Raw genomic sequence first — 24,788 nt, forward strand, 5'->3', positions numbered from 1 at the left:
CCCAAGTTTATTTCCAGGTGGCAGGTCAGTCACTAGAATCCCATTCACTCAGAGCGAGTCTGCAGGCAGCAAGCTGGTCTCTGCCTCTGGGCCCCTCTGTCTGCACAGCTGTCCTCTGGGCCCCTCTGTTCACACAGCCATCCTCTGGGCCTCTGTCCTCAGCACTGCCACCACGCCAGCCTCTGCTCTGCTCTGCTCTCCTGCAGCCTTGCAGCCCTGCCACCGCGTCACGCCCAGAGCACTGGGCGGAGCTCTTTTTATAGAGTCAATAGCAATGTATTGCCCACAGGTGTGCAGTGAGCTAGTCAACCAGGGCCCGGTGAGAATCCTGGCCACAGGAACTCTCATTTTATCCACAGGGCCTCTTTAGCACTGTCTACCAGGGACTCCCATGCCCCACTCTATGCCCTTTCATTGTATTGGGTCACAGACATCAGGTGACAGAACCCCCGTTTCCTGAATACCAAAGAGAACGCAGCAAGGTGAGCCTTAAGGGGTGTCTGTCCCCCTTGCTCACATCTGCACCGTCCGAGGGGGAAGGATTAGACCCGCCTACCTAACTCCCACTTTGGGGGCTGGGATGTAGTGCCAGTTGAATGACTATGGTTTCTGGATTTGGGTTCCTCAGGGCCAGAATCAAGAGTAGGAATTTCTCACAAAAGCCAGCATTTCTTTTTTTTTTTTTTATTAAGGTATCATTGATATACACTCTTATGAAGGTTTCACAAGAAAAACAATGTGATTATTACATTCACCCTTATTATCAAGTCCCCCCCAATACCCCACTGCAGTCACTGTCTGTCAGTGTAGTAAGATGCCACAGAGTCACTACTTGTCTTCTCTGAGCTACATTTTCTTCCCTGTGTCCCCACACACACCATGTGCACCATTCATGATACCCCACAATCCCCTTTGCCTTCCCTCCCCACCCGACCTGCCTTCCCCTACCCCTCCCTTTGGTAACCACTAGTCCCTTATTGGAGTCTGTGAGTCTGCTGCTGTTTTGTTCCTTCAGTTTTGCTTTGTTGTTATACTCCACTTCTAATGCTGACAGAAGGTAGGAAATGGAAGAAATCCATTAGATTTCCCGAATAAAGGAAAATCCCCAAGTCATTTTTTATCACCTTTGCAGCTGGCTGGAGATGCCCTCAGAGGCACAGACACTGCTTAGAAACTCATTTCCCTCTCTGCCTGATTTAAGTGGGTGACTGCCATCTAGGTTGGACAGTGTGTTAGGGGTAGGATGTGGCATCTGGCCTTAATCAGCTCTTGTTGTGGCAAGACCTATAACGAACTGACTCTTTTTCTTTTTTGGTTTTCCCTGTTACCTTAGGGAGAAAAACAGTTTAAAAATGACTTGCTTAATAATTATTATTTGATAATGTAAAAATTCTAATAGCAAAACTTTTTCTGAGAGATACTACTTTGTTTATTTATTTCCTGGAAAAGGAAAATTGAGATTGAAAAATATCACTTCCTATGGTTGAATCACTGTTGCCTATTCAATGCCCAGTTCTTATGTTGTCATAAAAAGGGGTAGAGAAAAAAAGCATAAAGATGTAAGCAAAGCCCGAGGTAGACAGGGAGAGCAGTGTTTCTCAAACTGAGATACTTTGCCTGTGTCAAGGTCCTCTGAAGGTTACCCTCTAATTGCAGATTCCCAGGCCCCAGGGACTGCTTGAATCTAAGTATTGGTGGTAAAGCCTGGGAGTCTGCAGTTTTTAATAACCTCCCCAGTAAGTCTTGTGATGCTCGTATTGGAGAGCACAGATCTGGGCACCTGGAGAAGGTTACCAGGACTAGGTGAACCACTTCAAAGGGTGATGAAGGCCCCAGCAGATGTGTTCTCACAGGCACTGCAGATAACTTTTGAGAAATTTCTGCTTATAGAGGGAAGGCAGCTGATGGGTAAATAGTGCCTCAATGTCAAAAATGAGAGAAGAGTAGATGCCAGAAGCCACGGCCTTATCAGCCTGATACGACCTCTGGAAAAATTCTGTTCCAGATGGAGTCAAAGCATTTAGAGGAAAATGTGATGATCACTAGGCATCATTATGGGTTTGCTAAGACATTATTTCTATAAGAGATTTTCAAATTTTGCTGCACATTAGAATCATCTGAGGAGCTTTAAAAAATCGTCATGCCCAACCCCCACCCAATACCAATTACATCAGAATGTCTGGGAATGGGACCCAGGTATCAGTATTTTTTAAAACCCCAGAGATTCAAATTTAATGAGGTTCAGTCTGAGCACTGGGAGTTTTAAAAGCTCCCCAGGTGATGCATTGTGCACCACAGTTTGACAACGAATTTGTCTATATGACAACCAGTTTACATTAGGCAAGTTGCTTCACTTCCTTGCACTTTGTGTAAATTCAAGGTAATTTTAAAGTTCTCTCCTACCTTTAAACTTCCAAGACTGTTATTAAAAATCATGTCAAATTGATTATCTTTCTTCCATCCTTCCTTCTTCCCTCTTCCTCCTCCTCCTCTTATGTCTCTGCTGCTCCTGCTGGGATACCCTGGAATGTCAAGGTATCAAATATATATGTCTTAATTACATTAAAATATTTAGCAAAAATTCCCAGGATGTCTCCTAGATAAGTAAGATGTTATGATAGGTGAATTTACCACCTAAGTGAACAAATAAGCTCAGAGTGAGGATGTAACAGATCTGTGGGGTCCCTGGAGAATGGGCTGGAGTGGAATGTCACAGAGTCGTTCTGCCCCTGGAGCTGGCCTTGCTGACATTTTTTATCCATGATGTAGATAGGAGAATATGAAAGAAATGCCTATTGAATTTGTAAATAACCCAAAGTTTCGGAGGGTTAATTAATTCAGTTCATTAAAGAATCAGGACAAGCTCTGATCAGAATTTCTGTTTATTAAGGTTATTATTGTTTTAAAAACATTTCTGTAATTCAAATATTTTGCTCATTTAATTTTCCCCTTTCTTTAGTTGAGTCAAAATTTTGAAGCTCTTACTATAGTCCTAACGGTAAAATAGACATGCCTGGTAGGGTCCCAAGTCGGTTGTTCTCTGACTTTGTTCCTATCAAGAAATGCAAATAAATTAGATCAGGTTGGTTTGGAGCATCACAAAACAAAGGAAACATCACCCAAGAAAGCCATGAGGTGGGATACTACAGAAAAGAATTCTGTGAAACACTCCCATGGAGTGATTGTGGAGGATGCAATTGAGCAGTTTCCGCTTGTGAGTGTATGGGTAGACTTGGAGGAGGCTTGGTAACCCCTGGAGAGCTTGTTTAAAAAGGGCACTCCCACAGATTCTGATGTGGGATTCTTAGTCTGGGGGAGTTCTTGAGCCTCGTTTTTTAAAAACTAGCACCCCAACTGACTCTGAGGAATATTGTCAAGGAACTCATTTTGATTTGAATTTTGGCATAGTTGTTTAAATATGTTGTTTTTGCCTCCAATCTGTGTATTCAAAAAGCTCAAATAGATTTGATTATTTTGAGCTTAAAACCAAAATAGTTAAATTACGTCAGAGCCTTCATATTCCATTCCCTATATTTCAACTAGAAAATTGTTCGCTTTTACACTTCCATTTATCATTTCGTCTTTAATGCTTTATTTTATACAGACCTTGATCTGACCTAGACTCCAGGAAAATATAATTTATGTGTAGCAGAAAAGCAATCTATAGCTGCTTGGTTGCTGCTGCTGTGTTTTGGAAAATAAACCAGCGTTAGATTATGTCTGATCACTTTCCACATCACATGGTGAATAGCAGTTGAGAAGCATAAAATGAATCCTGCTGAGCAGCCCTTAGATACCTTGTTGTTAACAGTGCTTCCCTCTCTCCCTGCCTCATGTCTTCCTCATCAAATCTATGACTGAAGCGGATCAGCTGAGGAGTGGCTCTTCACAGCATAAAGGGAGGCTCTTCGCACACTTTTGGAATGAGATGTTGAATCCATTACGTGAGAAATTTCTAAGACATGGGCTGTAGTGCTTCATCTTCATTGAAAGACAAGAAATCTGAGACAGGTGAATGCCAGGAGCGTGCATGAATGAAAAGGGGAGAGTGAGCCAGATTCAGTCTCTCCCCCTTTCTCTTTTACTCACCTGCTTCTCCAGCTGCCCTGGGTGATTTTGCACGAGGCATCATTTCTTGAACTGAAGGTTAAATATTGGGATAGTATGGGAAACTTCCTTTAGGAAGATGTGGCTTTGAATTTATAATGTACCATAAAGCATTATCTAGGAGATATTTTGTGTTTGATTTGATTTCAGTTGAAAATGTACCAATATAAAATCTTAATTTAGAACTCAGTGGCAGGGAACAAGAAAGCCTCTATAAATTTATGTCTGTTTATTCAATACACTTATAAATAACTATATCCACACCTATGTGACATTTAGTAGCATCATTGAACTTTTATTAGATTTTATAACTCAATGATCAGACTATTTTTAATAGCTATTCAACACAGAACTTCATACGATTCGCCTCATGTTTTTAGAATATTGTAGGTAGAATTTGGGAAACACCAGATCATCTACTTCCCCAAAGTGTTTTGTTGCTAAATAGATGACATGCCCTCAACCACCCCATATAAATTAGAGGTTTAAATATTTTCTTTATTTTGTACTGAGGTTCCTTCTCAGAGCTACTAGAATCTAGCTGATACTTGTGTGTTTAAAGGACGTAGTTTCCACAAGCAAATTAAAATAAAAACAAGCTGGGACGATTATGTGAATGATTTGCTCTTAAGCTCCATTCCTTTGTTATCTAGGTTACAGATAATTTTCCCAATTTCTATTCCACATCTTGATTTTGGAAGTTTACTCAGGCTTAATAATGGAGAGTTTAGGTTGCAGAGTGCTCGATACTAATTAGTGCAGGATGTTTTCCTTTGGGAATGAAATGCTGTTCTCCCTCCCATTTGACTTGGCTGCTAAATTAGCAAGCTAATCCTTGACAGTAGGGACATGGGAGATGCACCGACGCTTTCAGATCTATAAGCACATCATGAAATAAATCTTTCAAATTTCCATATAAACTAACTCTATGGTAGAAATTTATTATAAAAGAGTAATGATCTTTGTATACCTGGGATTACCCAAAGTACTTCAAATTTAGCCAAATTTCTTAGGTTTTTTAAAAAAAGGCCAAGCCCAACCTGTAAAATAAACTCTCTCTTTTTGAAATACTTTTCGACTTTTAAAATGTTGCATCATGTAAATGGAAACATTACCTTAGATTTTGGGCTTGCTTTTTCTTTTAAATAATTTTTTGAGGTGAAATTCATATAACAAAGAATGAAACATTTTAAAGGGAACCATTCAGTGGCTTTTGGTGCATTTACGGAGTTATGTAACCCCCACTTTTATCTAGTTCCAAAGCATTTCCATCACTCCAAAGTAAAGCCCCTTATCTGTTAAACAACTTCTCCCTATTTCCCTTTCCCCCCAGCCCATAGGAACCGCCAATCTGTATTTTGTCTCTACGAATTTACCCATTCTGGACATGCCACGTCAGTGGAATTATACACAGTGTGATCTTTTGTGTTAGGCTTCTTTCACTTAGCATAATGTTTTTGAGGTTCATCCATGTTGGAGCATCTATCAGTACTTAATTCCTTTTAAAGGTTGAATAATATTCCATGTATGTATATAACACATTTTGTTTATCCATTCATTTGTTGATGGACATTTGGGTTGTTTCTACCTTTTTGGCTGCTGTGAATAGTGATGTTTTGGACATGAGTGTATGTATACTTGCTTGAGACCCCGTTTTCAACTCTTTTGGGTACGTAGCTAGGAGTGAAATTGCAGGGTTATATGGTAATTCTATGTTTAACGTTTTGAGGAAATGCGCTTTTGATTATATGCATCCTAGTGGGTATGAAGTAGTATCTCAGGGTTTTCATTTGCAACTCTTTAATGACAAGTGATATGGAGTATCTTTTCAGGTGTTTATTAGCCATTTGTAGATCTTCTTTGGAGAAAATTCTATGTTTAATGTTTTACTGTTGTAAACAATGCTGCTACTATGAACATTCATGTACAAGTTATTGTGTAAACACATGTTTTAGTTCTCTTGAGTATATACCTAGGAGAAGAATTGCTGGGTCATATGGTAGCTCAATGTTTAACATTTTGAGAAACTTCCAAACTGTTTTCCCAACTGGATCACTTTTTAAAAATAGCAGCTTTATTGAGATACAATTTACATACCACACAATTCACCAATTTAAAGTCTATAACTCAATGATTTTTAGTGTATTCACAGAGCTATACAGTCATCACTGCGATCAATTTTAGAACATTTTCATCATCCTATCCCTGAAAACTGTGAGCAGTCATTCCCCTTACCCCCACTTCCCCAGCCCGAGGCAATCACTAATCTACTTTCTGTCTCTATAGATTTGGCCTGTTCTGGACATTTCATGTAAACATAATCAGACAATATGGAGTCTTTCTTGTCTGACTTCTTTCATTCAGCATAATGTTTTTGAAGTTCATCATGTTTTAGCATGAATCAGAACTTCATTCATTTTTATTGCTGAATAATAATCCATTGTATGAATATGCCACATAGTGTTCCTCCATTCATTAGTTGATGGATGTTAGGATTGTTTCTACTTTTTTACTGTTGTAAACAATGCTGCTACTATGAACATTCATGTACAAGTTATTGTGTAAACACATGTTTTAGTTCTCTTGAGTATATACCTAGGAGTAGAATTGCTGGGTCATATGGTACCTCAATGTTTAACATTTTGAGAAACTTCCAAACTGTTTTCCCAAGTGGCTGCACCATTCTACCTTCCCACCAGCCATGTATGGTGGTTCCAATTTTTCCACATCCTCAGCAGCACTTGTTGTTGTCTGCCCTTTTGATTATATGCATCCTAGTGGGTATGAAGTAGTATCTCAGGGTTTTCATTTGCAACTCTTTAATGACAAATGATATGGAGTATCTTTTCAGGTGTTTATTAGCCATTTGTAGATCTTCTTTGGAGAAATGTCTATTCATTTATCCATTTCTAACTGAGTTATTTATTTTCATAGTATTTTGTTTTAGGAGTTCTTTATATATTCTAGTTATAATTCACTTATCAAATATACGACTTGCAAATATTTTCTCCCATTCAGTGGGCTATCTTCTTGCTTTCTTAATGATGGCCTTTGATACACAAAGGCCTTTAATTTTGATGGTACCCAATTTATTTTTTCTTTGGTTGCTTGTGCTTTTGGTATCATATCTAAGAATTGATTGCTAAATCCAAGATTATTTAGGCTTATGTCTTCTTCTGAGAGTTCTATAGTTTTAGCTCTTACATTTACGTTTTTCATCTATTTTGAGTTAATTTTCATATATGATATGAGGTAGGGGTACAAATTTACTTTTTGCATATGGATGTCCAGTTGTCCTAGCACCATTTGTTGAAAAGACTATTCTTTCCCCATTGAATGATCTTGGCACTGTTGTCAAAAATCAAATGACTGTAGATGTGAGGGTTTAATTCTGGACTTTCAATTCTATTCCATTGATCTATGTATCTATCCTTATGTTAGTACCATACCATCTTGATTATTGTAGCTTTTGTAGGAAGTTTTGAAATTGGGAGTGTGAGTCCTTCAACTCTGTTTCTCTTTTTTCAAAATTGTTTTGGCTTTCTGGGTCCCTTGCATTGTATATGAATTTTAGGATCAATCTGTCAGTTTCTCAGAAGAAGCCAGCTGGAATGTTGATGGGTACTGCATTATCTATAGATCAATTTGAGGAGTACTGCCATCTTACCAGTTAAATCAACTGATTCATGAGCCCAGATGTCTTTCCATTTATGTAGGTCTTCCTTAATTTCTTCCAACAATGTTTTGTAGTGTTCAGAGTCTGTTTTACACTTTCTTTGTTAAATTTAGTCCAAGTATTTTATTCTTTTTATACTATTATAAATGCAGTTGTTTTCTTAATTTCATTTTTGGATTATTCATTGTAGAAAAACAATTTATTTTTGTGTATCTATCTTGTATCCTAAGGCTTTACTGAACCCATTTATTAGCTCCAATAGGTTTTTAGTGGATTCCTTAGAATTTTCTATTTACTAATCATATCATCTGCAAAGAGAGATAATTTTACTTCTTCCTTTCTCTTCTACATCTTTTATTTCATTTTCTTGCCTACTTATCTTGACTAGAACCTCTATATTGTTGAATAGAAATGTGAGAGTAGACATCCTTGTCTTGTTCCCAATCTTAGGGGAAAGCATTCAGTCTTTTACCTTTAAGTAAATTAGCTGTAGTTTTTTTGTAGATGATCTTTATCAAGTTGAGGAAGTGCATTCCTATTCCTAGTTTATCCATTGTTTTTTATTGAGAATTGTTGTTTAATTTTATCAAAATGTTTTATCTGCATATATTGAGATGATCATGTAGTTTTTGTCCTTTATTGTGTAATAGAGTATTTGCTAATTGAATTTCAGATGTTGAACCAATTTTGCATTCCTGGGATAAATTCCACTTAGTCATGGTATATAATCCTTTTTATATGTTGCTGGATTCAGTTTGCCAGTATTGTTTAGGACTTTTGTATCTGTATTCATAAGAGGTGTTGGATATCAAAAAGATAGTTTTATTTTCCTGTGATATCTGTCTGGTTTTGATATCAAGGTAATACGAGTGTCATAGACTGGTGGTTTCCAATGGGGGCGGGATTGGTGTAGGTGGGTGGAGAAGGTGAGGGGAACAAAGGGGCACAAAAATTCTCAGTCATAATATAAGTTGGTCACAGGGATGGTAGTACAGCATGGAGAATATAGCCAGTGATTCTGTAACATCTTCCTATGGTGACAGATACTAACCACACTACTGGGGGTGAGGATTTAGTAGTATGGGTAATTGTTGGACCACTATGTTGTATACTTGAAACCAATATAAAATTGTATGTATAAAATAAAAAGATAAAAAGGGGAAAAAATAAAACCTCAAAATCCAAAAAAAAGATACTACCAAGAGAAGAAGTCAATTAGTATATGGCCAGATTTACTTTACATACTAAGAATTCTTGCCTGTTTCCAAATGTTCTGGGTAGATGTAGATTATTTGGAGATTCAGCTAAAACTTCTTATGAATAAAAAATGTTGCTGTAATTAGAATGAAAAAAAAATACTAGCATCATAGAATGAGTTTGAAAGTCTTCCCTCTCCCATCTTTTAGAAGAGTTTGTGAAGAACTGGTATTAATTCTTTAAATGTTTGGAATTTGTCATGGAAGCTATCTGGGCATGTGCCCTTTTTTTGTGGGTAGTTTTTTTGATTACTTATTCTACTCTTTACTTGCTATAGGCCTATTCAGATTTTCAATTTCTTCTTAACGTGTCTTCTTGAGTCATTTAAACAGTGTGTGTTGTCCTAGGAATTTGTCCATTTCATCTAAGTTACTTGACTTCTTAGCATATACTTGTTCAGAGTATTCCCTTACAATTCTTTTTGTTCTTCCATTATTTCTTGTTGAATATGTCAATCTATGCTCATTATGATTTAATAATAATAAATCAGCTGAAAACTGACGTAATGGTGTTTACTTAACACCTCTAAAAAATTTTCCTCATTCAAAAATAGAGAAATATAGAAAACCAGTTGGAAATAATTAATACTCATCATTCTACTACCTGGAGATTACAACTGTTAACATTCTGATAATTTCCTTCTAGTATTTTTTTTGGTATAGTGTAAATTTTTGATCTTGCTAATTATTAATTTTTTGTAGTCTCTCTTTTTCCACTCTAACATTGTTATTTAAATATTTCTCAGGTTGTTATATTTTAGCTATTACTAAGTATTTCATTTAGTGGATAGGCCATAATTATTTCTCTAATATCAGATTTTTTTTTTTACTAATATAAAACACTGCAGAATTCCTTTTTTTTCTTATTTTAGATTATTCCCATATTTGGGTGATTAGACATGAAATGACTGTGTCAAGGGCTATTCATGTTTTGAAAGCTCTTGATAGAAAATAATGGTTATTATTTCCAGACTACTCTCTGTATTCTAGAGAGTGTTCAAAATATTTTACATATTTTATTTTTCTGCAATAAACCTGAGTAAATTGTCTTTATTTCTGTTTGTATAGCTGAAAAGCTCATGCTCAGTGAGCTAAATACTTGTCAAGGTTGTATAACTAACAATTGCCAGAGTTGGGATTTGAACCCAAGGAGTTCTGAGTTTTGTTGTCAACATTTACACCCTTTTATGGCGCCTCCCAATGGTGCTGCCCTTGGAAACTAGCTTTAATTAAATTTACTTGCATAAAGTACCTTTTATTTGCATAGTGCTTTTATAGTTGGACAGGCCTTTTTACATGCATTTGATCTTCACCACCTGTGAAGGGTTCTCTATTTGCAGAAAAGGAAACTGAGGCTTTGAGAGGCAAAGCGATGTGTTCAAGAACACATAGCTAGTAAGTGATGGAGCCAAGGCTAGAGCTTGCTTCCTGTTTCTCATGCTCTGACTGGTGTGAAAGGGTCCCCCAACCCTTGGTCATCCAGCCCACCACGGTACTCGGTCTCTGGAGTAGCATGGCATTTTTGGTAAAGCGTAGCCTACATATAAAACTGAAACTGTCCCCTTCCTGTGGGCTATCCACCTCCCATATAGAGAAGTAGCATCAATATTGTATTGTTATTGTTATTTTGCTTCTTTTGTGATATACAACAGGGAAGAGAATAATAATAGCTATCATTTTTTGAGGGCCTACTACATTCATTATTGACATTTCTTTTTTTTTTTTTTTTGAGGGCATCTCATATTTATTGATCAAATGGTTGTTAACAATAAAATTCTGTATAGGGGAGTCAATGCTCAATGCACAATCATCAATCCACCCCAAGCCTAATTTTCGTCAGTCTCCAATCTTCTGAAGCATAACGAACAAGTTCTTACATGGAGAACAAATTCTTACATAGTGAATAAGTTACATGGTGAACAGTACAAGGGCAGTCATCACAGAAACTTTTGGTTTTGCTCATGCATTATGAACTATAAACAGTCAGTTCAAATATGAATACTCATTTGATTTTTATACTTGATTTATATGTGGATACCACATTTCTCTCTTTATTATTATTATTTTTAATAAAATGCTGAAGTGGTAGGTAGATACAAGATAAAGGTAGAAAACATAGTTTAGTGTTGTAAGAGAGCAAATGTAGATGATCAGGTGTGTGCCTGTAGACTATGTGTTAATCCAAGCTAGACAAGGGCAATAAAACATCCACGTATGCAGAAGATTTCTCTCAGAACGGGGGGGTGAGGTTCTAAGCCTCACCTCTGTTGATCCCCAGTTTCTCACCTGATGGCCCCCCTGCGACTGTGCCTGTCTTAGGTTGTTCCTCCCTTGAGGAATCTTACCCGTCTCTGGCTCATTATTGACATTTCTTGCCAAAATCTTGGAGGGAGCTTTCATTAGTCTCCTTTTCTAGATGAGAAAACTGAGACTTAGATTAAAGAAATGCCCAAAGTCATGCACTAGTTGGTAGCTGAGCCTAAATTGGAACCAGCCCTGAGAGATTCCAAGTCCATGCTCCTTTTAATATGCTGCCCTGACTTGTAAAATTAGAATTTATCCAAAAAACAGAGATCAAACATTGCAATTTCATTCTCCTGAACTTCACTTTACACTTAAAATTTTATATCGATGGGTTTTGAATTCATAATCTATTACCTTTTTTCTTTTCCCACAGAGCACTTTGAGAACACAATGATACAGTTTTTGTATTTTTTCTCTTGAGACCACTTAGAAATGCATTTATTCATTTTCCCTAAGTGCTGAGATGTCTACAAAGGCTATCTAGTGTTTTGGGCTTTGAAGTTTGATGTTTTAAGTTATGAGAAATGAGAATTTTCTCTAATGGAGATTGTTCTTTTAAAAAGTATTTGTTCTCTACTACTTTAAACATTTTTTAAAATACTAAATAGCAAAGCAAATATTTCTTTAATTCTTGGAATAACATCTAGTTAATCTCGTTTAAAAATCTAACAATCAAGTCATTCACAACTGCCCTCCCACCACCCTCTGCTCCCAACTTTAAGTCCTTTACAATGCTGTGTTTTTAAATGTGGGACCTTCATGAAAAACAATAAATGCCATTGTTTCCTTTATCTTTGTTGTTTCCCAAAGAATTTTCTGAGAGTTTAAAGGGGACTTGCCATTCTTGTTATTATTGTTGGAAGATTCTCCTTATAATTGCCATCAAGCAGGCTTTACTAGCAAGCACTGTGGGGTGTAACAGATCCCTGTGAGTTGGGCCCTCCCTCATTCTGCTCCTTTAGTGAAAGGAGACATTAGATAAGATGCATGTTAAAGTTCTTCTCACTGGAGGGCTATCTGCTCTATAGCTGCGGGTGTGTGTAGGGAGGAGGGGGTCACTACTTCTCCCTTCTGCCTTTCCTGCTGACTCCCCTAGCTGTTAATTCATTAACATTTTAACATGCTCAAATCCCTTTCTTCTCTTTCCCTTATTTATTTTTTTGGTTTGCACATATGTATTTTTTCTCATGCCATTGTGTTTTGTTTTGCCCCCAGCTTCTTGTTTCTAAAAATTGCAAACCTACAGAGATGAAAGAATAGTACCATGAACACCCACATACCATTTACGTAGATTCACCAGTTGTTAATATTTTACTATTCTCTCTTCCTTCCCTCTCTCCATTCCCTCTCCATTTGAAAGTGAGTTGTAGACATTATATTAACCTGTATATACAGTACTTCATTCAGCATGAATGTGCCAAAAAGAGGGATATTCTCTTACATAACTACAATACTGTATCACATGGAAAAAAATCAACAGTAATAGAGTAATAGTATTAACGTATAGTTCATATTTGAAATTTCTCAGTTGCACAACATTGCCCTTTGTAACTGTTTTTCCTTCCCTTTGGAAGAAAAGCCTTCCCTTGCCCTCTGTTCCCTCCGGGTGCACTCCTCTCTCTCCTCCCATTCAGAGCTTGCGCCCCTGTCTCCCACCTTCTCCTTTATCCAATCCCAGGGAGAATGGTTCTGACAAGTTTTTGAACGACCTTGAAGTCCCCTGGAGCATTGTCAGCACTTGTTTTGCCTGACTTCCTGGCAGTTCTTGGCACTTCTCACTCTCCCGTCTTAAAACGCTCACGGCCCTTGGCGTCAGTGGCAGCACGCTCTCCTGGGTTTCCCTTAACGTCTCTGAACTCTTTATGAGGGTTCCACTTTCTCCCAACTTTTAAATATTGGGGTTCCTCTTGGCCCTCTTATTTTGTCACTCTAATGTTTTCCTTGGGTGACTTTATTCCCATGGCTTTAATTATCAACAGTATGTCAAAACTGCCAAATCTTCATTTCACCCCCCCATGAATCGAATCCCTGGTTTGTTAGCATCAGTTGGGAATCATTTTAAGCATAAGTACTTTTCTTTGTAAAAGGAGACCATTTTCCTCATCTGAAATTAGTATCCCTCTCAATAACAGTTCTTAATTATTCACTTTTTGATATGATAATGTGTTGACTTTGAGGTTTATTATAGGATTGGTACTACAAACACATATATTGCCTGCACAAAATAGGCAAAGAAAAAACCAAATAGCTTTTTTATTCTTTACACCAATTAAATTCATCTTCATCTGTTCCTTTATTTACTGTGTGATGAATCCATCCCTGCCTTAGAAATTTCAAGTATGGTAAGACTTTGACATGGACTATTTAGAAATCCACTCTAGAATCATGAGCCTTTACAGTGTAGCACAGAGAAGACAAGTAGTGACTCTATAGCATCTTACTACGCTGATGGACAGTGACTGTAATGGGGTGTGTGGTGGGGACTTGATAATGGGGGGAATCTAGTAACCACAATGTTGCTCATTTAATTGTATATTAATGATACCAAAAAAAAAAAAAAAGAATCATGAGCCTTTAGAAGGTAGAAAGTACTGCTGAAAGGATGGGTAGTACTTCCTATTGAAATGTTTTTTACCAGCTTCCAGCTTTGACTACACAATTCACCAAGAGGCCAGCTTTATAATTAGATCCTGTTAGTTGTTAGAAAATCCTGCTACAGAGAGACACATTTCAACTCAGTGTAAGAAAGGGCAATACCTCAGCCCCAACTGTCAGTTATTTCCTGTAATCAGAACACTTTTCTTACACGATTATGGCTCCACATTGCTTTATCTTTTTAGCAATTGCAAAAGACAAAAATTTAATGCTGATCATATTTGACCTTCACTGGGTGAATGAATGTGGCAATATAACTCAGATTAGTAATTAATAACAAGGGAGGCATAAAACAGAATACTATATCGAGACATTTAATTTTTTTTCCTGAGTAAGAATTAAAGGTCATTATTGATTGTTGAATAAAACATATTTCCTTCTAGAAAATATTGTAGTAATTTAAGATTATGGTAATGCTTTCACATAGCTAAATTTCTTACATATTTAAGAATGTAAGAGTTTTTAAAAATTGATATCTTCATGAAAATAATTGTTTGAAAAAGAAAGTCATGGTAGAGAGGTCACAGTTACTATAAACTATTTTCCTGATTTAGTCTATTATTTTGGTATTGTATTGATAGAGCTTCATATTCTCCTGAATTATAGTATAGCCAAGGATTATAATTCTCATGAAAACTTCCATAAGATGGCTTCATTTAATATTTGTATTGTTCCATTACCCTGTTGAATATAAGAGTGCTTTAAATGGGGCATTTAAAAATTCAAATCCTAATAAGTGTAGAAGAAATGAATTAGAAAATAGCTGTTTTTGCACCCACCATAGAAATAATTGATTTAGGCAAAAATCATCAGTGGGTGTGTTAGAGATCTGAATATACACAGTACCAAAGTGTGTTTGTGCAAATTGTTTATTAGTTATAAAGAGAAAGAAAATACCTCTATAGTAGAGAATTTTAGGTGGACGACACCTTAACCAAGTGATCTAAGTTTACATCACCAATAATGAGACAAATAAACATCATGTGCCTCCTGCTGTAGCACACTTGAAAAAGACCCATCACTTACTCCTACCACACTATATAACCTCCATCTAATCACCAGGAAATAGATCCAAACTGAAGGATATTTAAATAATCGGCCTGTACACTTTTAAAAACTTCAATGTCATTCAAGACAAAGGGCTAAGGACTTGTTCTAGCATAAAAGAGACTGAAGAAATGATGATAATGTGTGTATATGGATATAGAGAGAGTGTACGAGCAAGAGAATGCATATGTAACAAAATATTAACAACTGGACTATTCTTACCATTTTCTGATAGGTTTGAAAATGTTTCAAAATAAAAAGTTAAAGCTATCCGAATCCTGTACTACTTGAGATATGTTTGCTAAGCTTGCGCTGGCTGTAGCCTAATGCCCTTTGGGGTGCTGTTTGTTAGCCCTTTCCTGTGTCTGCATCCACCAACTTCCTCGTTCATTGCAGGCTCTGTGTGCCATGTCCTGGCATTATCCTGGGTATCTTCACTGTACACACAGGGAACCCAAGAATGTTGGCGTCTCAGTTCCTTGACCTCCTAAACTGCGGCAGCCTTTCCTCCACTCTTACTTCAGCGGCTCACTCCCCTCCCTGGTGCCTGTGGCCTCCTGGATCATCTCCATCTCCACTTCTGTAGTCATTATGATTATTATCCCGTTCTCTGACCTCTTGATTGTGATTGAAACCTCTAGGCTTAGACCCTTCTCAGGTGGCTGTCTCCCACCTCCTCTTGTCTTCACTTTCTTCCCCGTCCATCTTTCCCATCTTTTATTGGCGATCCCTTGAGCCAGTTAACAGACTGTACCCAGTGATCCTACCTTAAGCAATTTGGAGGAAAAGTAATAGGTGAAATGTTTAATGTTCCTAGACCAATTGCTAGCAAACTTTGGCTACAGTTCCTTGATGGGAAAGCCAGGGATGTTAGTGAATTGACTTTGATTTTTCTACAGGGATAATTTAGGTTTTGTTTTTTAAAGTAGCCTTTAGAATTTGTCTTCTTTGTCCAGAAGCTTCTGATTTAAGTGTTCACATTTACACATCCTATTTTGTCCTTGAATGGTCATTTTCAGCTTTGCTATGTGCAATAATAGGTAGACTGCAGGTGTGGCATTATAAAAATACAGGGATGGAATAGAGTATTTTATAACTGGAAAGGATCTTAGTAATACATAAATCAAATTCTCATTGTTCCCATGAGACATTGAGGACCAGAGAGGTTAGGTGATTTGTCTGAGGTTACACAGTGGGCACCTGGTTGAGTCAGGACCCAAATGGAAGTCTCTAGATTACAAACTGAGAACTTATTTTTATTATCACACGTGGATAGGTTGATGAGTGGGTCAGTATGTGAGTAAATAAAAAGTCAAAGAAATGACCTCCAATTCTTGCCTATCTCTGACTGGGAAGCCAGAGGTTTCCAGGAACAAAAAAGGCTATGAGCTCTTTTGTCATTTGGGGAAAGTGATAGTTTTGTTTAAAATGTCTGTCATTGTTTGGAGACTGGGCCTCATGCTTTATTCTCACATGTCTCTTGTTCAAGAAAATGCTTTCCAGGAACAAGGATGCTGTGTTCAGCCCTTGCCTTGCAGGGATGCCTGAGTTTGTGGATGAGTGAGCCTCGCAGGGTCCTTGCCTTGCCTGCTGCCCCAGAAGCAGGCTTTGTGAGCATCTCATTTCCTCTGGGCGTGTGCTTTGAGCTGTTTTTTTCAGTGAAGTTGGGAGTCTCACTGGGACAGCCACACACTCTAGCAGATGGCATATTAGAATATGTATAAACAACAATAGCAACAATGAAAACTGTGGTCCCAGAGTGGAGCCATACCCGTTCTCATTATGCTTTGAACAGCTGAGGTGATAGATGCTTTCCCTCCTTGTTTAAAGCCTTTTACCACTAGATGGTTCATTCTCTTTTCAGTTCATTTGAATTCCTTTTAATCAGTTCTATCATACTTGCGCCTTTCTCTCTTCCCGACAGTATGTGAGGGCCCTGAAAGTTATGTTAAATATTTACTCATCCTGGTGCCTTCTCAGGAGGCCTCTGCCAGCAGAATCTCAAAAGCAGAGATTTTAAATGCCTTATCATTCTGAATATAAAGTTTCTTAAAGAACTATCTGTCAAATTAACTTGCATTAAAAAAAAACAAACAGAAAACTCTACCAGTCAGCATGAAGAGAAACACAAGACAAAGTCTTAACTAAGCAGCACTCATTCATTCATTCAACAAATATTTATTGAGTACCTACTATGTTCCAGGGACTGTTCCAGACGTAGGGGATACAGCAACTAACTCTACAGACCCAAATCCCTGCCCTTTTGGAGATTACATTCTAGTGGAAGGAGACAGACAATAACAAATGAGTAAAACGTACGCTGTATCAGATGGTGATAAGTGCTGTGGAAAGAAAATGAGGAGGGAGATGTCAATGAGAGGAGGGGTACCATTTTTAAAAAGGTGATCAGGAAAGGCCTCACTGAGAAGTCGGTGTTTGAGGCAAGTGTGTGCACTCTAAGGGAGCAAGCAAGCCCCGTGGGTCCTGGTGCCCACAGCTTTCCTCGCTCCTGGCTCTTGGGTTCTGAGGTGGTAGCCTGTTTGTCCACAGTAGTTTGTGAAAATTTTAATGAAATATTATATATAATTAGGAAGTCTTTGGAGGCATTAGAAGTTGTTAGTCTGGAGAGAGAGAATTATTCCCTGTTATTCCCACCTTAAGTTTTAAAAAAAGCACCTACCATTTATTGAGTGCATTCTATATGCCAGGCAATGTGCGAAGCATTTTATATTAAGCATTAATTATTATATTACTGATACCTATCTCTGTACATTACTAATATATTATTGTGTATTATTCTGTAGCCCTAGAAGGTATTTATTCATTCATTCATTCATTCAACAGATATCAACTTCCAGGCCTTACCCCAGGTACAGGGCATATAGCAATGAACAAAATAAAGTCCCTGTTCTCATGTAGCTTAGCTAATAGGGGGAAATAGACAACAAACACATAAACATGTGACTATGCAGATTTTCCTCGACTTAAACAATAGGGTTATGTCCTGATAAGCCCATTGTAAATTGAAAATATCGTAAGTTGAAAATGCATTTAATGTGCGTAACCAACCAAACATCACAGCTTAGCCCAGCCCACCTTAAACGTGCTCAGTACACTTACACTAGCCTACAGAAGGGCAAAATCATCTAACACAAAACTGATTTTATGATAGCAAGTGTTGAATATCTCATGAGAGAGCCCCTGAGGTGAGGGTTGGTTGGTCATGAGAGTGACTGTCCCCTAGAACAGAACTTTCTGGCGAGGCTGGGTTCTCCATAATGGTATGGTAAGAACATTCGAGATTTCAGCTATGGCATTTGCTTTGGGATATTGAGCAAGTCACTCTAATTTCTCCTCCCTGTGGTTTTTCCCTATAAAGACCATGAAACTTGACCTTATGCCTATTTCCTGGGGTTTCTAGAGCTGAATAATGAAATGAAAGTCTCTGGAACCAAGAGCCTCAGAGAAACTCTCAGGTGACCAATATATACTCAGTGTATATAGCAGTACTAGGCCGAGGGTATGAGGACTGGAGTCTGGATTTCTGCTTTCAGAACTCAGATTGTTCTTGCTATAGTCAACTCTTAATTTTTATGTGCTAACTGGGAAAATTATAGTATGAAGAAAAGGAGCCGGCTGGTGTTGATTGCTCTTTACTCTAAAACTTGAGGAAGGCATAAGAGGCTGTATTTTAAATCTCATTATCTCTCACTTGATTGCTTTCTTTAAAACTATGAAGCTACAGGATGGTTCAAAGGCTACCAGCTCCAGAAGCAAGTCGGTGTGCCTAAATAATCTGTAAACAACGGTATTTCTCACTATAGTTGCCATCCATTCAGCATGTGCTTGTCACCAGGCTTTGGGCTGTTCTCTTCACCTGGAGTGTCTCATTTCATCCTCAGAGTAACTGTATGAAGGAGGGAGATGTGTTCATTGATCCATCTGTTTTTCATCAATTGAATCTCTGGTACAGAAGGTGGAGTGAATTATCCTTCTCAATTCATTGTACATTGTTGGTCATCGCTGGTCTGTGCAAGGCTCTTTCTTAATTTGCTTGTTGCCTTTTATCCGTGTACCCTACTCATTTACTGCCCCCCCATAAATAACTGATCTGTTATGATTAGTACATTTTCCTTTGTATATATTCTTATGCAATGTGTATTGTAGTTTCTGTATGTATATTTTAAATTTATATAAAATGGTGTCATGTTATATTTCATTCTGTCTCTAACTTTTTAATACTGTGTTAATTGAAGCACTGTGCTTTTTAGATCCATCTATGTTGCCATGGCTTTATTTAATCCATTGCTTCCAATGGACCGTGGCTGTGTTGGTGTCAAACTCCCTACTGCCACAAAGAGATGCTGAGGGTTTTGTGGGTCGCTTTGGGGTACTTAGTGAAGAACGGAATTGCTACTTCATATGGCATCATAGACGTCATATGCCTAAGAAGTGCCAGAGGTAGCCACTACTATTCCTGTTTTGCAGATCAGGAAACTGAGTCTTTGAGAGTTTTAATAACTTAACCCAGAACCACACAAACAGTAATTGGCAGAGTTGGGATTCAAATTCAGACAGTCTTGCTCCAAAAATTCTGCTCTTAATGGCTATGCCATCATTTTTCTCTGAGTATCTGAAACATGAGGACATTTTGCAAAAAGGTAAAGGTAAATCTCATTGTTGGTAGTTTTTATGTTCTTAGAACCAAGTAATCCAGGTGGGCTGATTTTTTTCTGAAGTACTCACTTACCCACCACAGCTGCATAGTAACTGTTTTTCTCTGGTTTTTATATCCCGTGGGTCTGCAGTGATGAAGGCGGCTTTGAAAATCCAGAACTGGTACCGAGGTTATAGGGTTCGGTTGAAGGCTAGACAATGCCATGCCCTCTCCATCTTCCAGTCCATCGAATATGCTGATGAACAAGGCCAATTGCAGGTTTGTTTTGCAAGATTGTCTCTTTTGGTAAAATGCATCTCTTAACTGACAAACCCATCAACAGCATTAAAATCATACATTTTGATATTTGTATGGAGTCGTCTTTCCCTGAACTCCCAGACCCCCCCAGATTGATTAGTGTTTATTCTTCATGGGAGGTAGGGCTCAGAGAAGTTATTTGTGCTGTATAAATGCAGGTCTTTGCAGATAATCTAGGCAATGTTTGGAATGCTGGTGGATTTCCATCTTCTCCTCCTCTCTCCCTTGCTCCCTTCCTTCATTTTCCAAATGTATTTGACATTTAAGAATATTCCTTAACTCTTAATCTCACCAGCAATAGGAAAAGAAGAGATCATAATGAGCACAAACTGGTAGCTGTCTTAGGCTGGTTTTCTAGAAGCAGAGTCTGAGACAGGGATTCTGGTACCAGTGATCTCCTGAGACCGCATTCTTAGGAAAAACCTATAAGGGGATGAGGAAAGCAAGATAGAACAGGGGAAAGAGCTCGGCAAAAATAGGGTTTCTGGAGAAGTCTGACCTCAGCCTGATCCCATTTTAATACCCTTGCTTCACTTAGTTATTTTCTATGGGCAGCCCCCAAGGAGGGGGGATATATATTCTGTGCAACTCTGGGGGTGGTGCCGCCCATCTGCCAAGGGCAGTCCTTGGGAGGAGGTGGGGCAGACAGAGGTGGGATTCCACTAGCTGGGAGATGAGTGCCCCGGAGGAGTAAAGGAGACTTGCATGGAACACCAACAGCATTTCCCACAGCAGCTGTTTGCAGTTCATGAATTGATTAATGTATTTTTATTTTGTCCAGCTATCCAACTTTTTTTCCTTCATGTTGGAAAACTACACACAAGTATGTGATAAAGACCCAGGTAAGAAAAGTTTAGGCTTCTGAAAAGCAGTCATTAAATATTGAATTGTCCTCATTAAGGGATGTGCACTCAGAAGATGGGAGAACACTAAGAAATTGAAAGGATGCCCACCAGTCTTGCCTGTGTGACACCAATCAACTGGTAAAATCAGCTCAACTGGTTTTTTACCTCTCTGATTGTTGTTGACTAAATAGCCATTGAATTTTTTTTTCACTTTCAAAAAACTGAATTAGATTGATTCAACATTAATTTGTTGAATGCCCTCTCTGAACCAGTCTTTTGATGTACAGTAGTAACTTAGTAAAGAAGATCTTATTTTTTATCCAGAAAACTTTTGTACTGAGAGATCAAAATACCTTGAGTATTTCATGAAACAGATTTTGAGGGAAATGGAGATTTAAACACAGTTGGCCTCATTATATCTCTGTTTTCTGCATAGCTATATATATATCTGTCTGTCCATTTATCTACCTATCATTTATTTAGTCATTCTAAATGACTAAAGAAATCATTTCAGAGTTAGGCAATGTAGGTGTGGTTCAAAAATGATTTTAACAAATACCACATGATTTCATTTACATGAAATTACATGTAAATCTATAAAAGTCAAACAAACAAAATGGACAAATAAATGAAACAGAAATAGACTCATAAATGTAGAGAACAAACAGTGGTTGCCATAGGGGAGGAGGGTGGGAGGACAGACAAATTAGGTGAAGGGGATCAAGAAGGACAAACTTCCAATTATGAAATAAATAAGTCACGGGGATGAAAAGTACAGCATAAGGAATATAATCAGTAATATTGTAACAACTTTGTATGGTGACAGATGGTAACTATAGTTATCATGATGAGCATTTCATAATGTATATAATTGTCAATCACTATGTACACCTGATGCCAATATAGTATTGTATATCAACTATACTTAAATAAAAAAACATAAAAAACAAAAATGATTAAAAATTATAGTTACTCAAAAGGCATATATTTCTCTTGCAAATTAAGGCGTGTCTCTTATTTTCAAGGTAGATGCTAGACTTGAAAACTCATTTTTCTTGAATTTGGGCTAACCTTTTTTTGCTCTAATTAAAAATGTGTATGGCTTCTAAGAGCATCTTTTAAATAATCTAGTAAGCACCCTTCAAAGTAGCAAGAGAATGGTGTTTTCATGGCATGCTTTGAACTAAGTACATATGTGTGAAACTAATTAAAACATTTAATGATCTGTAGAAGCTTTCTGAATGGTGGTAGGCAATCCTGAGGAGTGGGGAGTGGGTGGAAGTGGGTATTTTGCCATTTTCTTTCTTTATATAATTGCAATTTGAAGACAGTTGTTTGTGCTTCATGTTCTTTGGCAAAAATATTTCTGAGGAAATATAATAATGATGAAATGAAAAAGCACTCTTTCTGCTTATGACCTAATATTTCAATCTGGGCTATGCATCAGAACCACTTATGGAGATTCATAACCACAAATGGCTGGGTTCCAGTCCACAGATATGTACTCAGGCTCTATATTTTTTAAAAATCTGCATTAAAAAAAAATTCCACAGGTGATTTAAACATACTAATTTTTTTTTTTATCAAGAATGGGACAGTGGTTTAATCTTAGGTAAACTTTTCTTGGAATATAACATATATTACAGAAAAGTATGCAAATCATAAGCATATGACTCAATATATTTTCTCAAAATAAACACACTCTTGTAATCTGTACCCAGAACAAGAAATTAAAGCATTATCAGAGTCACAGGAGCCCCTGTGCTGTCCCCATCAAGTCATTACCCCTCCCCGTCATACCTTACGTGACTTCTGTATCCTAGATTAGTTCTCCTTGTTTTGGAACTTCTCTCTTGTTTGTGGGAGCATACAGTTTTGGGTCTGATTTCTCATGCTCAACATTATATTTGTGAGAGTCATCTATATTGTTGCGATTTGGTCATTCTTATTGCTGGATAATCTTCCATTTTACAGCTACACCAACATTTATCCATTCTGTTGTTATGGACATTTGGGTCATTTTCAGGTTTGGTCATTTAAATGGTACTGTGGGACACATTCTTGTGCATGTCCTTTTTGGTGAACACAGTATTCTTTTCTTTTGCCATCTACTTATTTTCAGTTCTCTGTTGCTGCATAACAAACCACCCCAAAGTTTAGTGGCTTAAAAGCAACAGCCATTTTCTTGCTTGTGATTCTGTGGCTTAGGCGTTTGAACAGGGCTCCGTGGGGACGACTTGTCTTTGTTTCATGTCATTTGGGCTCACTCAGCGTAGCTGGGCTGGGCTGGGAGATCCAAATGGTCTTACTCACATGTCTGGGGCTTTGGTGTTGGCTCTGAGCTTGGGTACCTCAGGTCTCCTCATGGAGCCTCTCTGTCCGGCAGGATGTCCTGGACTTCTTTACATGGCAGGTGGATCCTAAGAGGGCAAAGGCAGAAGCTGCCAGGCCTCTTCAGGCCTATGCTGTGGAACTCACACAAAATCAGTTCTGCCATATTCTACTGGTCAAAGCAAGTCACGGGATAGGAGAGCCCCATCTCTTGCAGGGAGGAACAGCAGCATTATACTGTAAAGGGATGTGGAGGCATGATTTGTTGGGGGCCATTATTATGGAGATGTACAATAGCCCGGGAGTGGAAGTTTGGGGTTATAGGGTATGCATATGTTCAGCTTTATTAGATACTGACAAACTATTTTACTAAATTTTTGTAGCAACTTATACTGCCACCAGGGTATGAGAGTTCCAGTTGTTCTATATCCTTACTACCACTTGAAATTGCCCGTTGTTTTCATTTTAGGCAATCTGGTGGTTATGTAGTAGGATCACATTTCTGTGTTAATTTGCATTTTTCTGGTAAGCAGTGAAGTTGTTCATCTTTTTGTATGTTTATTGGCTGTGTGGACATCCTGTTGGGTGAAGTGCCTGTTCAGGTCTTTTGCCATCTTTCGATTGGGTTGTCTGCCTTTTTCATACCAATTTGTAAGTGTTCTCTAAGTATCCTAAGTATGAGAATATGAATCTTTGTTAGCTAAACATACTGCAAATATCTTCTCCTAGTCTTTGGCTTTTACCTTCCCAATCTGTAAATAGAGTCTTTTGATGGACATTCTTGATTTTAATGTAGTACAATTTTTTTTCCCTTTATGGTTAGTGCTTTCTGTATCCTGTTTAAGAAATCTTTGCCTGATATGAATGTGTGTGTGTGTGTATACTGAGCTCTCTGATATCTAAAATGGTATTTTTTGTCAGACTTAGGAAATTGCCATCCATTATTTTAAAAAGCTTTCTTTTCAAGTCTAAATACCCTTTTCTTTGTGAATCCTGCTTTTAAATTTAGAAGGCTCTTAAATATTTTAAATGCCTATATTTCTAGACTTTTTTTGTGGTTTGACTTCAAAAATTTTAGCACTTCATAAATTTTGGATTTTTTAATATTAAACAAAAAAAGGACATTTTGATGCCTACTAGTTGAGAACAATTAAAAAATACAACTACAAAGAAAATTTCCAAGTAGGTAACCAATTTTTCTCACATTTATTTGATAATATATCTTTTCACCATGATTTATAGTGCTTCATTCATAGTATGTTCACTTAAAGATATGTAATAGGGCATATTTCTGAGCTATTCTCTTATATACCTATTATACTGGTCTAATCATACTGATTTAATTATTATATGTAGCAGAAAAAGATTTACAGATAATTTCTGTAGGTTGATTGCATTTAAATTTTTTCCCATTGAAATGTAATTAACATATAAGTTTAAGGGGTACAATGTAATGATTTAATATATGTATATACTGCAAAATGATTACCACAGTAAGGTTAGTTAACACAATCATCACCTCACATAGTCACAAATTTTTGTGTGTGTGGTGAGACCTTTTAAAATGTTCTCTTTTTTTTGGCAACTTTCAG

At 37.5% G+C, this 24,788-nt stretch overlaps 1 protein-coding gene across 1 annotated transcript in view; it reads left to right on the forward strand.

Moving 5' to 3' along the window:
- The window catches only part of PPEF1 (protein phosphatase with EF-hand domain 1), a 124,538-nt gene that overhangs the window by 23,280 nt on the left and 76,470 nt on the right, over positions 1-24,788 (forward strand). Inside the window, exons 8-10 of the mRNA XM_036912869.2 lie at positions 3,864-4,011; positions 19,854-19,981; positions 20,802-20,862. Coding sequence (XP_036768764.2) covers positions 3,963-4,011; positions 19,854-19,981; positions 20,802-20,862 — 238 coding nt within the window. The 5' untranslated portion in view covers positions 3,864-3,962. The remainder of the gene's footprint in view (positions 1-3,863; positions 4,012-19,853; positions 19,982-20,801; positions 20,863-24,788) is intronic.

The sequence above is a fragment of the Manis pentadactyla genome, chromosome X, assembly GCF_030020395.1.
Source record: "Manis pentadactyla isolate mManPen7 chromosome X, mManPen7.hap1, whole genome shotgun sequence".
Classification (NCBI taxonomy): Eukaryota; Metazoa; Chordata; class Mammalia; order Pholidota; family Manidae; genus Manis; species Manis pentadactyla.